Below are 14,087 nucleotides of genomic sequence, written 5' to 3' on the forward strand. Positions count from 1 at the left end.
ATTGTTTCCTTTCTTTGTTGTGTTTGTAGAAGTAGAATAAATATTAGTTGTGTGTGTGTGTGTGTGTGTATATATATATTTGTGTGTTTGTGTGCATGCGTGTAATCTTTTACTTTGTGTGTGTTCATTCTTATAAATTTTTTTCTTGATGATTGTAACATACAGAAAAATGCTCGTGTGTGCATACATGGATATATATATATATATATATATATATGTATGTATGTGTATGTATATGTATATATATGTATGTATATGTATGTATATATATGTATGTATATATGTATGTGTGTATGTTTTTATTTATAGTTGTTGAAGAGAAATTTGAACCAACTGAAAAGAATAAATCTTTAAAAAAAATTCAAATTAAGTGAATAATAAAAATACTTGTAACCTTCACTGAGGTTTTGTTTATACAATCAATAAGTTGACATCTGTTACTCTGCATATATTTTCCTCTGACATTCAACTATAGCATATCGACACAAAAATGTATGTGTGTGTGTGGAGAGAAGTGAAACTTTTTTTTCTTGTCTGTGTAGATATGGAGATTTGAGGCAGAGGCATGAATATCTAACCTGATCAAGATTTTCAAGTTTATAATTTAATAAATTCTGACCAACTAATCCTCAGCCACTCGGTCTTTATGGATAAACTGCTGGCATTCTGTTGGTTATGATGACGAGCGTTCTAGTTGACTTGATCACTGGAATAGCCTGCTCATGAAATTAACATACAGGTGGCTGAGTACTCCACAAACATGTGTACCCTCAATATAGTTCTCAGGGAGATTCAGCTTAATACTGAATGTAACAAGGCTGGCCCCTTTGAAAACCAAGTGTAACTTTTGCCAGCTGAGTGGAGTAATGTGAAATAAAGTGTCTTGCTCAAGGAATCAATGTGCTGCCTAAAATTGAACTCACAACCTTACAATTGGGAACCAAGTACTCTAACTACTAAACTATGTGCCTTCACAACAAATAAAATATAAGATTAAAACAAACCACATGGTTCCGGGTTCAGTCTCACTGCGTGGCACCTTGGGCAAGTGTCTTCTATAGCCTTGGGCTGACCAAAGCCTTGTGAGTGGATTTGGTAGAGGGAAACTGAAAGAAGCCCGGCGTATATATTAATATATATGTGTTTGTGTGTCTGTGTGTCCACCCCACCATCGCTTGACAACCGATGCTGGTGTATATATGTCCCTGTAACTTAGAGGTTCGGCAAAAGTGAATGATAGAATAAGTACTAGGCTTACAAAGAATAAGTCCTGGGGGTCGATTTGTTTGACTAAAGGCGTAAACTAAAGACTGAAACAAGTAAAAGAATAAAAAAGAAAGAATAAAGAATTAAACCAAAGCAAAGTTCTGTGGATATTAGAATGTGATCATTCGAATTGTTGCAGAAGTTAAGATGTAGTTTGTTTCTATTTGAAGTGTGTTTAGTGCTGTTGCATGTTTGTCAAGGTCATTCAGGCATTGAAACAAAAGACGAAGATGTTTTGCTCTTGTTGCCTTCTTTCATCATCATCATCATCGTTTAACGTCCTCTTTCCATGCTAGCATGGGTTGGATGATTTGACTGAGGTCTGGCGAACCAGACTCCTATCTGATCTGGCAGAGTTTCTACAGCTGGATGCCTTCCTAATGTCACCCACTCTGAGAGTGTAGTGGGTGCTTTTACGTGCCACTGGCATGAGGGCCAGTTTGGTGGTACTGGCAACGGCCATGTTCAAATGGTGCTTTTTATGTGCCACCTGCACAGGAGCCATAGTTGTTTGTTTTCTATTATTTATCCCCCGCCCACAATAGAAGTTGCTATGTTTAAATTTAGTTTAGCTTCACCTGCTAGAATTAGCAGTCAAATCTCTTTCCAATCATACCCTTCGTTCATTTATTCGATTCTCGTTGTGCCTTGTCACCCCAATTCCACAAGACAACGAGAACTGAATGTATAAACGAAGGGTATGATTGGAAAGAAGATTCGATTGCCAATTCTGGCAGGTGAAGCTAAACTAAATCTAAACATAGCAAACTGTCCTAAAAATAAATCCCCAAAAAACGGTGGAGTCAGTGTCCTAGATATTGTGCATGAACAAACAAAATAAATGGATTATCACTGGTGAAATGTGTTCGGTAAGTCTGCTTTATCAAGCATGACAGGAGACTCAACAACAAGTTTTAAAAGCTCAAACTCCTTCCCATTCTCCTCCCCCTTATCATCATCATCGTTCAATGTCCGTTTTCCATGCTGGCATGGGTTGGATCGTTGGACTCCAGAGCTGGCAAGATGGAGGGCTGCACTAAGCTCCAGTTTGTCTGTTTTGGCTTGGTTTCTACTGATGGATGCCCTTCCTAATGCCAGGGTGGCACTGGGTGCTTTTAATATGGCACCCCTGCCTCCTTTGCTTGCTATGTGGCTCCTTTCTTATTCATTATTATCTTTTTAAGTTCATAGGAATGGTTAAGGCAGGATGACTTTGTGGTATTCATCATCATCATCATCATCATCATTGTTTAGCGTCCGTTTTCCATGCTAGCATGGGTTGGACGGGTCAACTGGGGTCTGTGAAGCTGGAAGGCTTCGTCAGGCCCAGTCAGATCTGGCAGTGTTTCTACGGCTGGATGCCCTTCCTAACGCCAACCACTCCGCGAGTGTAGTGGGTGTTTTTTACGTGCCACCTGCACAGGTGCCAGACAGAGCTGGTGAACGGCCACGAACGGATGGTGCTTTTATGTGTCACCGGCTCGGGGCCAGGCGATGCTGGCAACGGACACGAACGGATGGTGCTTTTACGTGCCACCGACACGGGGCCAGACAGAGCTGGCAACCGGCCACAAACGGACGGTGCTTTTACGTGTCACCGGCACGGGGGCCAGCCGAGGCTGGCAACGGATGCGAACGGATGGTGCTTTTACGTGCCACCGACACGGTTGCCAGACATGGCCTATTGAATTCTTTGTTTGATTTGAGCATGAGAACTAGGTTGTTTGACCATCAGACTTCTAGCAGACAGCTAGTTTTGAACTTCTGGTTTGACCCAGAGAACTATAAAATCAGAACACAGTTGGGGGTTGAACCTTGGTGGACACTTACCTGCATACTGAGAAAATTGCAAATTTCAGAAGGAAATGAAGTGAAATGTCTTAACCAGGAATTGAACTTGCATCATATACTTTTACCTGTCGTGGCATTTATACTGAGTGACATGGTGTAACAGTAAATTATCGACATTTTGTTCATGCGTAATATTGGGGACATTATCTAACCCTATTTCAAGACATAAAGGTATGATTGGAAAGAGATTTGACTGTTAATTCTAGCAGGTCAAGCTAGACTAAATTTAAACATAGAAAACTGCTGCTGTGGGGGAAAGCAATTGATATTTCAAACAAGCATTTCATTTATAGTTCACATCAAATTTTCCCATTTCAGAATGGTTGACAGGGATAATTTCTTGTTGTAAATTTAGACATGTTGTAGTAGTTGTTTTATGTAGACAGGTGCCCCTCTAATAACTGCTAATTATTTGGGTATATAAAGTAGGAATGAATGATGCGAAAACGGTTATATACATTCCTGCCAGTACCATATTAGTGACTGTTGTAAAGATCAAACTCATGTCTATAGATTAAATTTGTTCCACACCTTAATATCGAGCGTGGTCGTCGCCAGTGCCGCTGGACTGGCTCATGTGCAGGTGGCACATAAAAAGCATCATTTGGGCGTGGCCATTGCCAGTACCACCAAGCTGGCCCTCGTACCGGTGGCACGTAAAAGCACCCACTACACTCTTGGAGTGGTTGGCATTAGGAAGGGCATCCAGCTGTAGAAACTCTGCCTGATCAGATTGGAGTCTGGTTCGCCAGACCTCAGTCAAATCGTCCAACCCATGCTAGCATGGAAAGTGGATGTTAAATGATGATGATGGTTGCATTTAAGGTCTAGATTATCACTGAGTACCTGTTACGATTTTAAAAATGTGTTGGAAAATTATCGAAGTTTAATACTTTAAAAGTTTTTTTTTTTTATAAATAATTAACTGTTATTAAATCTTTATGAATGACTCTTGAAAATTGATGCTTTTTTGTGCATTGGGAGGGATAAAGTGAATTGAATTGACTCAGATACACATGTTTGCTGCTTATTTTATTGAGTCTAGAACAAATAAATGAAAGTTTAACCGAATCTCCATGGAATTTGAACTCAGGACAGCTGAAAGTTAACCGTGCCAAGTGCTGGAGTCTGATAATCCACTTGTCCTATCATTTTATTGATATTAATGAATATTAAGTTTTACTCAGCATTTTTTTTTCTTTCTTTTTAATTATAGATGATTACCATATATATACTATGGAGTTTTGTTGCTTGTTCATTCTTCTACGTAGCCCAGGCTTTCTATGTACCTGGAGTGGCTCCAGTTGAGTTTCACAGGGGTCAACCTGTAGAGGTCAAGGTAAGTTTTCTATAGTTCTTGTCTTTGCTACAAACCTTTGTCACAAAGGTTTTGTCTTTCTTGTCTTTGAGATGTTGGTATGATATGTTTTATTGATTTCAAGAAATACCATCCAGTCATACCTTTTCTTTTAATGCAGCACTCATTTTATAGGATAGTGATTCTATGGCAGTAAGGTTAGGGTGGTGACATACTTACCACATGGTCCTATGTTCACATTGCACCCTCAGTTGTTGTTGTTGTTGTGTTGTCCCCTTGAGCAAGGCACATTGTTTTGCCCCCCCCCCTCTTTCCAATTTGCTTGATATGTAGGTTTAATTCCTCTTTTATTGTCAAGTAATTTTAGTGGTAGAAAGGACATGTGCGCTGTCTTTTTAAAGAGACCTGAAGGAAAGCATCCCTCAACATAGACACTTTAACTTGGTATCTTCCAGAAGTACCAAGATACTCTTTGTCTTACATATCAAAGAAACCTCTCTCTCTGTATCAGGAGTCCCCAAACTTTTTAGAACATTGACCTCTTCATAGAATCCTTGACTCCTTATTGACCTCCCCCCCCCGCCGCCAGGCATGTACAAGAAAATGAATAAATAATACTAATATCGACCACTTTGGAGACCCTTGTTCTATATAAAAAGCTCACAATTAAAGCCTTCAAATTTGTTGCAAATGATAAACCTTACAATCTTTGATGCTTCCTCATGTCAACCTTACATGGATCACCTTGCCAAGGCTATGTGCAAAAGATTATATTTCCTTTTCTGGGTTAGGAAATATTTAAACTCTAATAAGTTTCTAACATTCTACAAAGTGTGACCCACTTGCTGGGGCTTCTTCTAGAAGGTTGTTCACATATTTTGGACACTTCAGCAATTAAACAAATACTTGAGAGCTGTGTTTAAAGGAAGGTCTTCTGAGCTTAATTCACCAATATGTGGGTTCAAATCTGCTGTGAGTGTGCTGTTGCTTCTGGGCACAAAGCATTCTACATTGTTTCAACCATTTAATATGCAACAGCTTATCTCGAAATGCGTCCAGGAAGAGATTTCATGGTGATGGAACCGGAGAGCCAAGCACTTAGCTCTCATTAATCTCACAAAAGATAATGAGTTATTTACATCTTGAGACATGCTGAAGAAGCCATAAGGTACAGAAAGCTCTCACGATAGCTCCTCTAATTCTGCTGGCACTTAGAATAATTGTCTTTGAAAAGGTTAGCAAGCAGCCAGCCATAGAAAACCCTGCCTGTAGATGTCTTGAAACAGTGTTGGGAATGACAGCAAAGGAAAGTATTCTCATTGTTTCATTCAATTATTTTTATTGTATCTTTTTTTTTCAGGCTGTGAAAATGACAAGTGTAAAGACACAGTTACCTTATGAATATTATTCTTTACCATTCTGTAAACCTCAAGGTGGAGTGGTTTATAAAACAGAAAACCTTGGTGAGTACAGATGACAGATATATTTAAAATAACTCAGCAAAGTTGTGATAGTTTTGTTGTTGTTATAATTGTGTTTAAAGAGGTGAGATAATGGTGTTGTGGCCTATATATATAAGTTCAGCAAAATTTAGATTCAGATGAATATGGTACTTAAGTTAAAGGTACCAGAATTTTGTATGGTATTATCCATATAAATCAAATGGGGTGATTATAGTCAAAATAAGCAACAAGGATATCCAAGGTAGAGTAGTAAAATAGTTTCATGCTACTTCATTTTATTAAACACTGTATTACATCAGTTTTAAAATGTCGGGCAATCTTCAGCCACTTATGGAATTTTCCAATTAAACGGACAATGCACATTCTTATCCCTATTTCATTTGCCAACATTATAAAGAGGGTAGATATATAGACAGAGAGGTTGATTTCATTCTTAATATATATACTGGGTGCAGTGGGTAAATTGTTGTCATATTTTTAATTTTGTGCATGTGCATCTTTTGTTTTTGATTTTGTTGACTACACAGTATAGTCGAATCAGTTGGACACCGTCTGTGAGAAAAACAGCACCATGATGCAATTCACTCTGCCAGAAATTTGGTAACAACATGCTGTACTGCTTGGCATTTGCACTGGAAGCTCCAATATGAACATTCTAGTGCTTGGGTGTCAGCCTGAAGTCAGTGCTGAGGATTCAGAAAGAGTCGGATGAGTCTAATGTTGATTATGAAGGTACAGCAGCTTTGAAACTCACTCTAATTGTTCTGATAAGAAAAGAACTCTTGAATTTGTTGGTGAGATCCAGGCCATGATTGACTACAATCCCTCCAAGTCAATCAGGTCCATTGCCAGGGACATAGGAGTGTCTGAGTTTCTTATCAGGCAGGTAATGCATGAAGACATTTGATGGTCTTCATACAAGATGAAAAAGGGTCAATTTTTATCCCAAGCCATCAAAGACAAGAGGAAAGACTGCGGTATGAAGCTTTTGAACAAACTCAAGCATCCTCTCCAACCAAACATGCTTTGGTTTTTCTCAGATGAGAAAAATTTTTGCCAGGATCAGATGGCGAACGCACAGAACAACCTTTGGTTTGCCGTGTCCCCAAAACATGTACCAAGTGTGATAAAAATCAAACATCCAGTCAACATCATGGTGTTTAGAGTGATCACTAGTGATGGCAACATTAAGATTCCATTCATTTTCCCACATGGCTACAGACTCAACTCAGAGGCCTACATCAAGTGCCTAGAGGAGGTAGTGCTGTCCTGGGTGAAGAGGGTGGCTGCTGAAAGACCCTATGTCTGGCAACAGGACTCTGCACCAATGCCATACAAGCAGGAGAACCCAGTCATGGCTGTCAGACAATTTTTGCAATCACATCACCCTAACGTCTGGCCACGTAACTCCCTTGATTATTATGTGTGGGGCACAGTTGAGAAAGAGACCAACAAAACTCTTTGTAACACCAAAGATGAACTGAAGGTAAGGATTATAACAGCATTCACCAACTTAATCAAGGAGATCGTCCAGAAGAGTTGCAGGAGATTCTGAAGTCGTCTGAAGGCTGTGGTTGAAGCCAATGGTGATTTTATTGAATAAATTTAAACATTAGTTTTTCAAATTATTTCTACGTAAGTTTGGTAAATATATCTGTTAAAATGAGATGTCATTGTTATTTCCATGTTAATTCCTGTTAACTTGATTTCCACGTTTCAACACACTGTGTATTTATAGTGAAATATATATATATTATATAGAGGGCACTATTATACATAGATGCCACACGCTGGAAGGGACTCTTAAAGTCAAAACTACTAAAATAAATAAACACATCGTACCGAAACCAATTCTTGAAGCAGGTCATTTTTAAATGTGTTTATTTTAGTAGTTTTGACTTTAAGAGTCCCTCCCAGCATGTGGCATCTATGTGTAATAGTGCCCTCTATGTAATATAAATAAATAAATTTAAAGGGAAAAAATTGATGGCATTTTTTCTTTTATGAGGTTTTTCACTCTAACTACTTGATAAATTCTTATGAAGATTTTATCCTATTTTAAAATTGTATATATATATATATATATATATATATATATATAACAATTGCAGCGTGGAAGGTGTTTGTAAGCCATTCAAGAAACACACAAAAGCTATTTGATTCACTTCAACATTTAAGTTTAATTTGTCAAAAAAATATTTTCGGCGCTTTAAGACCGCGACCTGTTCACTGACAAAAATCTGTGGTGCATTTTTGTCAGTGAACAGGTCGCGGTCTTAACCCTTTCGTTACCAAACTGCCCGAAAAAAATTTTGGTTAATGTGACCAAACCGCCCAAACCCGCCCGTATTTACCTATTCATATTTAAATGAGAATATCAGAGCAAATCTCTATAGTACATTCGTGAAAACATGTGATTATACTTCGTAAACAGTTCATCTACAGTTTTGTACAATGATCGAAGTGTAATTTTAATTCCGTGAATTTTGGGAGATTTTTTTCCGAAATTTGTTCCTATTGTGTTTTCAAAATTTGTAATTCTGACAAAAAATGGATACGAATTTCATTATATCAAGCAGCGAGTCAGAATTCGAAGGCTTTTCTACTGAAGACCTTGATAAATCTAACTCTATGACTGAAAAAAAAAGCACGAGGTATTTGATAATGAATCCGATGTTTCATTTTCCGAAAGTGAAAACAGTGAATCCGAGAGCTCCGACAGCGATAAAGAAAATGAATTGGCACCTGAATGGAGTGAAAATTTAAAAACTGTTTCTTTCGGTGATTTTTCTGAAGAAACTAGACCAAGCCACAGTCTTTCCCAGGAGAGTAAAGCCTTAGACTATTTCTATTTACTTTTTCAAATGAGCCTATTTGAAATCATTATGGCGGAAACCCCTCATTCTGTGTGTGTGTGTGTGTGTGACAACCTAAGTGCTGTGTCCTGGATCAGTTAGCGATTATATTATTTATTTAGAAATTCATATATTCTGGTGCACTTATTGTTTCTTAGTTATGATGGGGAAGCATCCAGGGTTTTAAGTCAGTTCTGTCAACCCCACTATGTCTGGGACTTATTAAAGGGTTATGTTTATCTTGAATTCTATCCATTTTAAGGATATAAATACCTCAAAGAATTGATACCAGTATACGCAGACGCTCGTATATAATCATCATCATTACATTGCTCAGTTGCCCTTGCTTTCAAGGGTCACACAGAGTTTGTTGAAGCAGATTTTGTACAGCTGGATGCCCTTCCTGTCTCCAGCCCTCATCTGTTGCTAAGCAACGCAATATCTCTCCATGGTTTGATATTTTTTGGTGGAAGACTGGAAACAAACAACATCACTTGTATGGTGGTGATGCTTGTTTACAACCATGACATGATATCAAGACAAGGGCACACACACACACACACACACAATGGGCTTTTGCCAGTTTCTGTCTACCAAATCCACTCACAAGGCTTTGCTCATTCTGGAGCTATTAATGTAGACACTTATCAAAGGTGCCATACAATAAGATTGAACTCAAGACCCCATGGGTAGAGAGCAAGTTTCTTCATCACAGCTACTTATTTCGTATATTTCTTTTAAAAATATGATGTTCTCAATGTTAAAATTAACTCTTGCAAATATTGGGTAAAGTTTGTAATTATTTTTGTTGTTGTTGTTTCCAGGTGAAGTCTTACGCGGTGATCGGATTACTAACACACCCTATGAAGTAAGGAAATGTTCTTCTCTTCTTTTCTCACTTTCAGCTGATTGACTTCAAACCTTTGGCAGGATTATCCTGTTTCTAACTACTCAAAGACACTGTTATAAAATCCAAAAATGTAGGCGTAGGAGTGGCTGTGTGGTAAGTAACTTGCTTACGAACCACATGGTTCCGGGTTCAGTCCCACTGCGTGGCACCTTGGGCAAGTGTCTTCTACTATAGCCTCGGGCCAACCAAAACCTTGTGAGTGGATTTGGTAGATGGAAACTGAAAGAAGCCCGTCGTGTATATATATATATATATGTATGTATATATATATATATATATATATATATATATATATGTATGTATGTATGTATGTATATATGTATGTTTGTATGTGTATGTATATATTTGTATCTGTGTTTGCCCCCCCCAACATCGCCTGACAACCGATGCTGGTGTGTTTACATCTCTGTAACTTAATGGTTCGGCAAAAGAGACTGATAAAATAAGTACTAAGCTTACAAAGAATAAGTCCTGCCTGGGGTCAATTTGCTTGACTAAAGGCTGTGCTCCAGTGTGGCCACAGTCAAATGACTGAAACAAGTAAAAGAGAGAAAAAGAGAGTCTTATAAGCTCTTGATTTGCAATCATTTGTTCTACTCTGACTTGCACCCCCTCCCTCCACTCGTCTGTTTTTCCTCTGAAATTATTCCGTTGCTTTAAGTGATGAGGGATACTTAGTTGCTCTGATTTGTTGAAGCCTCTTCTAGACCGGTGAGGTTGTTGATATTCAAAACAATGCCATGTGAATGAAACTTGGTAAACGTAGACACTGTGGAACCCTGTTGTGTGTATGTGTGTGTGTGTAAATATATAATCATCATTGTTTAACGTCCGTTTTCCATGCTAGCATGGGTTGGACGGTTTGACCGAGGTATGGGAAGCTCGGAGGCTGCACCAGGCTCCAATCTGATCTGGCAGTGTTTCTACAGCTGGATGCCCTTCCTAACGCCAATCACTCCGTGAGTGTAGTGGGTGCTTCTTACGTGCCACCTGCACAGGTGCAGATTGGAGTCTGGTGCAGCCACTAGCTTTCCAGACCTCAGTCAAATTGTCCAACCCATGCCAGCATAGAAAACGGACATTAAACGACGATGATGATGATATCATCATTTAATATCTTTTCTATATTAGTATGGGTTGGAAAGTTTGACAAGAGCTGGCAGCAAGCCAGGGAGCTATGCCAAGTTCTGTTGTCTGTTTTTGGTGGTTTCTGTGGCTGGATGTCCTTAACACCAACCACTCTACAGGGTGGACTGGATGCTTCACACCAGTGGGGTTACCAAGTAACTTGTAAGACAAGACAGGATAAAGTCCCCTAGACTGGGGAGATTAGTAGGGATCTTGTTGTAGAAAAGATACAAGGGTATGTATGTAAGGGTCTTCCTATGATGCTGACATGCAGTATCTGTGCAAGATCCTGCCTCAGTAAAGCTGGACTCAAGAGTCATCTTCATAGTCATAAAGCGAGACAGATGAGTGACAACCTGGCCACTAGTGGTGGTGTTACACACCATACTAATCATATCTGCTAGGCATGTGGAAGAGAGTGTAATTCGGCAGGAGGACTTAAACAACATGCAAAGGTACATGAAGCCCAGTTACAACTACAGCCGGCTACTGCCGGTAATGGTTTTAGCTGCCAGTTCTGTACAAGACATTGTAGATCTTTAGCTGGGCTAAAAAGTCACATTCAATCACAGCACCAATAACAGTTAAGCTTCGTGCAATGGCCGTACTCGATAACGAGGGAGCAGCCATCATCATGTATAACGTGATGGTGGAACAATGTTGTAGGCAGGGCTATTAGAAAAAAGAGACAGGCTTGGAAGGACTGGAAGAATGGTGGTAGCAGGGAATCGTATCAGACTGCCAAAAGAGAAGCTAGGAGACAGGTTTGTTTAGCCAGAGCGGAAGCAGATAAGAAAAAAAATTGCCAATGTTCTGCGCCGTGAGGACCAAAGACTTGAGGTATTTCATGTTGCAAGACAGTGTATGAGAGAGAATCGTGATGTGGTAGGAGAGAAATGTGTCCACATGGATGATGGTTCACTTGCACTAAATGAGGCTGCAAGGAGAGAGGTTTGGAGATGCCACTATGAAAGGCTGCTGAACAAAGAAAATGAATGGGAGAAAGAGAGTCTGACGATTGTCGTCCCAACAGAGGGACCAGCTATCCGAGTTGACTGTACCTTGGTAGTTAAAGCAATTAAGAGTATGAAGACAGGGAAAGCCCCCGACCCATCAGAAATTACTTCAGAGATGCTCAAAATATCTGGCAGTGTCGGCATTAGCCTGTATAGTTAACCAGGTGATACACGAAGGAGTCATACCCAATGATTGGTATAGCAGCACTATAGTCAACTGCTACAAAGGTAAAGGTGACACTTTAAATACAAATAATTACAGAGGTATCAAGCTCTTGGATCAGGTAATGAAGGTCACGGAGAGGGTCATAGCCCAACTAATTAGGGAAAGAGTCAGTTTGGATGAGATGCAGTTTGGTTTCGTGCCAGGGAAAAGCATCACTGATGCTATATTTCTGGTTAGACAGCTGCAGGAGAAATACCTAGCCAAAGTTAAGCCCCTGTACCTAGCTTTGGTTGACATGGAGAAAGCCTTTGGCAGGGTCCCCCGATCTCTTATCTGGTGGTCAATGAGGAAACTAGGGATAGATGAATGGTTAGTGAGAGCCGTGCAAGCCATGTACAGGGACACTGTCAGTAAGGTGAGGGTTGGCAACGAGTACAGTGAAGAATTCCGGGTAGAGGTAGGAGTCCACCAAGGTTCAGTCCTCAGCCCCCTCCTATTTATCATAGTCCTCCAGGCAATAATGGAGGAATTCAAGACAGGATGTCCCTGGGAGCTCCTCTATGCTGATGACCTTGCTCTAATTGCTGAGTCACTAACAGAACTAGAGGAGACGTTTCAAGTGTGGAAACAAGGATTAGAATCGAAGGGCCTTAAAGTCAACCTAGCTAAAACCAAAGTCCTAATAAGTAGGAAGGCATGCAAACCACAAATCCCTTCAGGTAGATGGCCTTGTTCGATCTGTAGAAAAGGTGTAGGTAGAAACTATATAAGATGTACCCAGTGTAAGCTATGGACACATAAGAGGTGCAACAATATCAAAGGAAGGCTAACTGGGAGGATAGTTTTTGTATGTGGCAGAAGCTCGGGCACTCTAAATAACACTGAAAATATCCAGAGAACAACTTCCACCACATTCCAGGGAGAAAAACTTGAAGTAGTTAATAGCTTCCGTTACCTAGGTGACCAAGTCAGTAGTGGGGGAGGGTTCACTGAAAGTGTAGCTACTAGAATAAGAATAGCCTGGGCTAAGTTTTAAGATGGGGATTTCTAACCTAGCCCACTGGCATCCTCACCTCATTTTACATGTCCCTGTAAATTTTGGAGTCAATCCGATGGGATCTAGTGGCCTTTAACCCGTTCTCAATGCCAAAACCAGACAAACAAACAAACTTTTCGCATTTCAGATTTATAATATAGAGATATATATATATATATACATAGAGAGAGAGCTATTAGTGAAGGATTATCAATCTGTTATGTTCTCTGTTAGTTAAACCTGGCTAACAATATTGTTTAGATTAGTAAATAACTGTGTGTTCTTGTTGAAGGGTCCCAGATTATAGTTCATCACCTTGCTGTATTGTCAATCCAAGGTTGTGTTCCAGTTATGCTGGTTTTTACAGAGTGTGATGTACAAGACAAGGTATAAAGAACAGTCATTACATACCTCTATATTGTAAATGACAAAAGTAGCATTGGTTTTTTTGTTTTTGGGTCATTCAATTTTTCTCAACTGATCAATGGGCCAATTGATTAAACCTCTCAGTAAAAAACCTATAATGACTACTGGAAACAGCTGTAAGTCAAATTTACTACAATAAAGACATACACACACATATGCATACACATACTTACTCCTACACATTCACATATACTTATGTATGTCTATAACTTTGGCTGATGTATTTCAGTAAAAAATGCAAATATCATCAACAAAATATACTGGTGTTTTCAAACAAAACTAACTTGTATTTGTTCTGCCCAAGTTGCACAGATACTCCTTTGACAGTGTCTCCATGCTAAATCCAGTGAACCATTGATTGGTTGTTGGAAGCCTTTAACTTGTGATATTATTGTTTGGTCTACAAACTGTGATATCAGATGAATAATCCAAATAGTTATCTGGCTTTTAGTTCAGTTGTGGTCCCTGAAATTCCTATATTATTTCATTAAATAGAACTGATGGGAAATAAAAATACTTTATTTACGAGATTGAAAAATCTCTTATGTCACTGAAAAAAATTACTTATGTGTTAGTTGCTTATGGCTTTAAAATTAAAAAGGTAAAAATCGAATTAATATGTAAGGGGAAGTAAATATTAATTATATAGACA

At 39.1% G+C, this 14,087-nt stretch overlaps 1 protein-coding gene across 2 annotated transcripts in view; it reads left to right on the forward strand.

Moving 5' to 3' along the window:
• The window catches only part of LOC115215008 (transmembrane 9 superfamily member 4), a 68,649-nt gene that overhangs the window by 13,948 nt on the left and 40,614 nt on the right, over positions 1-14,087 (forward strand). For both annotated transcript variants that reach the window (XM_036505253.1, XM_029784121.2), the window contains exons 2-4: positions 4,334-4,456; positions 5,796-5,898; positions 9,578-9,621. In XM_036505253.1, coding sequence (XP_036361146.1) covers positions 4,334-4,456; positions 5,796-5,898; positions 9,578-9,621 — 270 coding nt within the window. The remainder of the gene's footprint in view (positions 1-4,333; positions 4,457-5,795; positions 5,899-9,577; positions 9,622-14,087) is intronic.

The sequence above is a fragment of the Octopus sinensis genome, linkage group LG8, assembly GCF_006345805.1.
Source record: "Octopus sinensis linkage group LG8, ASM634580v1, whole genome shotgun sequence".
NCBI classification, from domain to species: domain Eukaryota; kingdom Metazoa; phylum Mollusca; class Cephalopoda; order Octopoda; family Octopodidae; genus Octopus; species Octopus sinensis.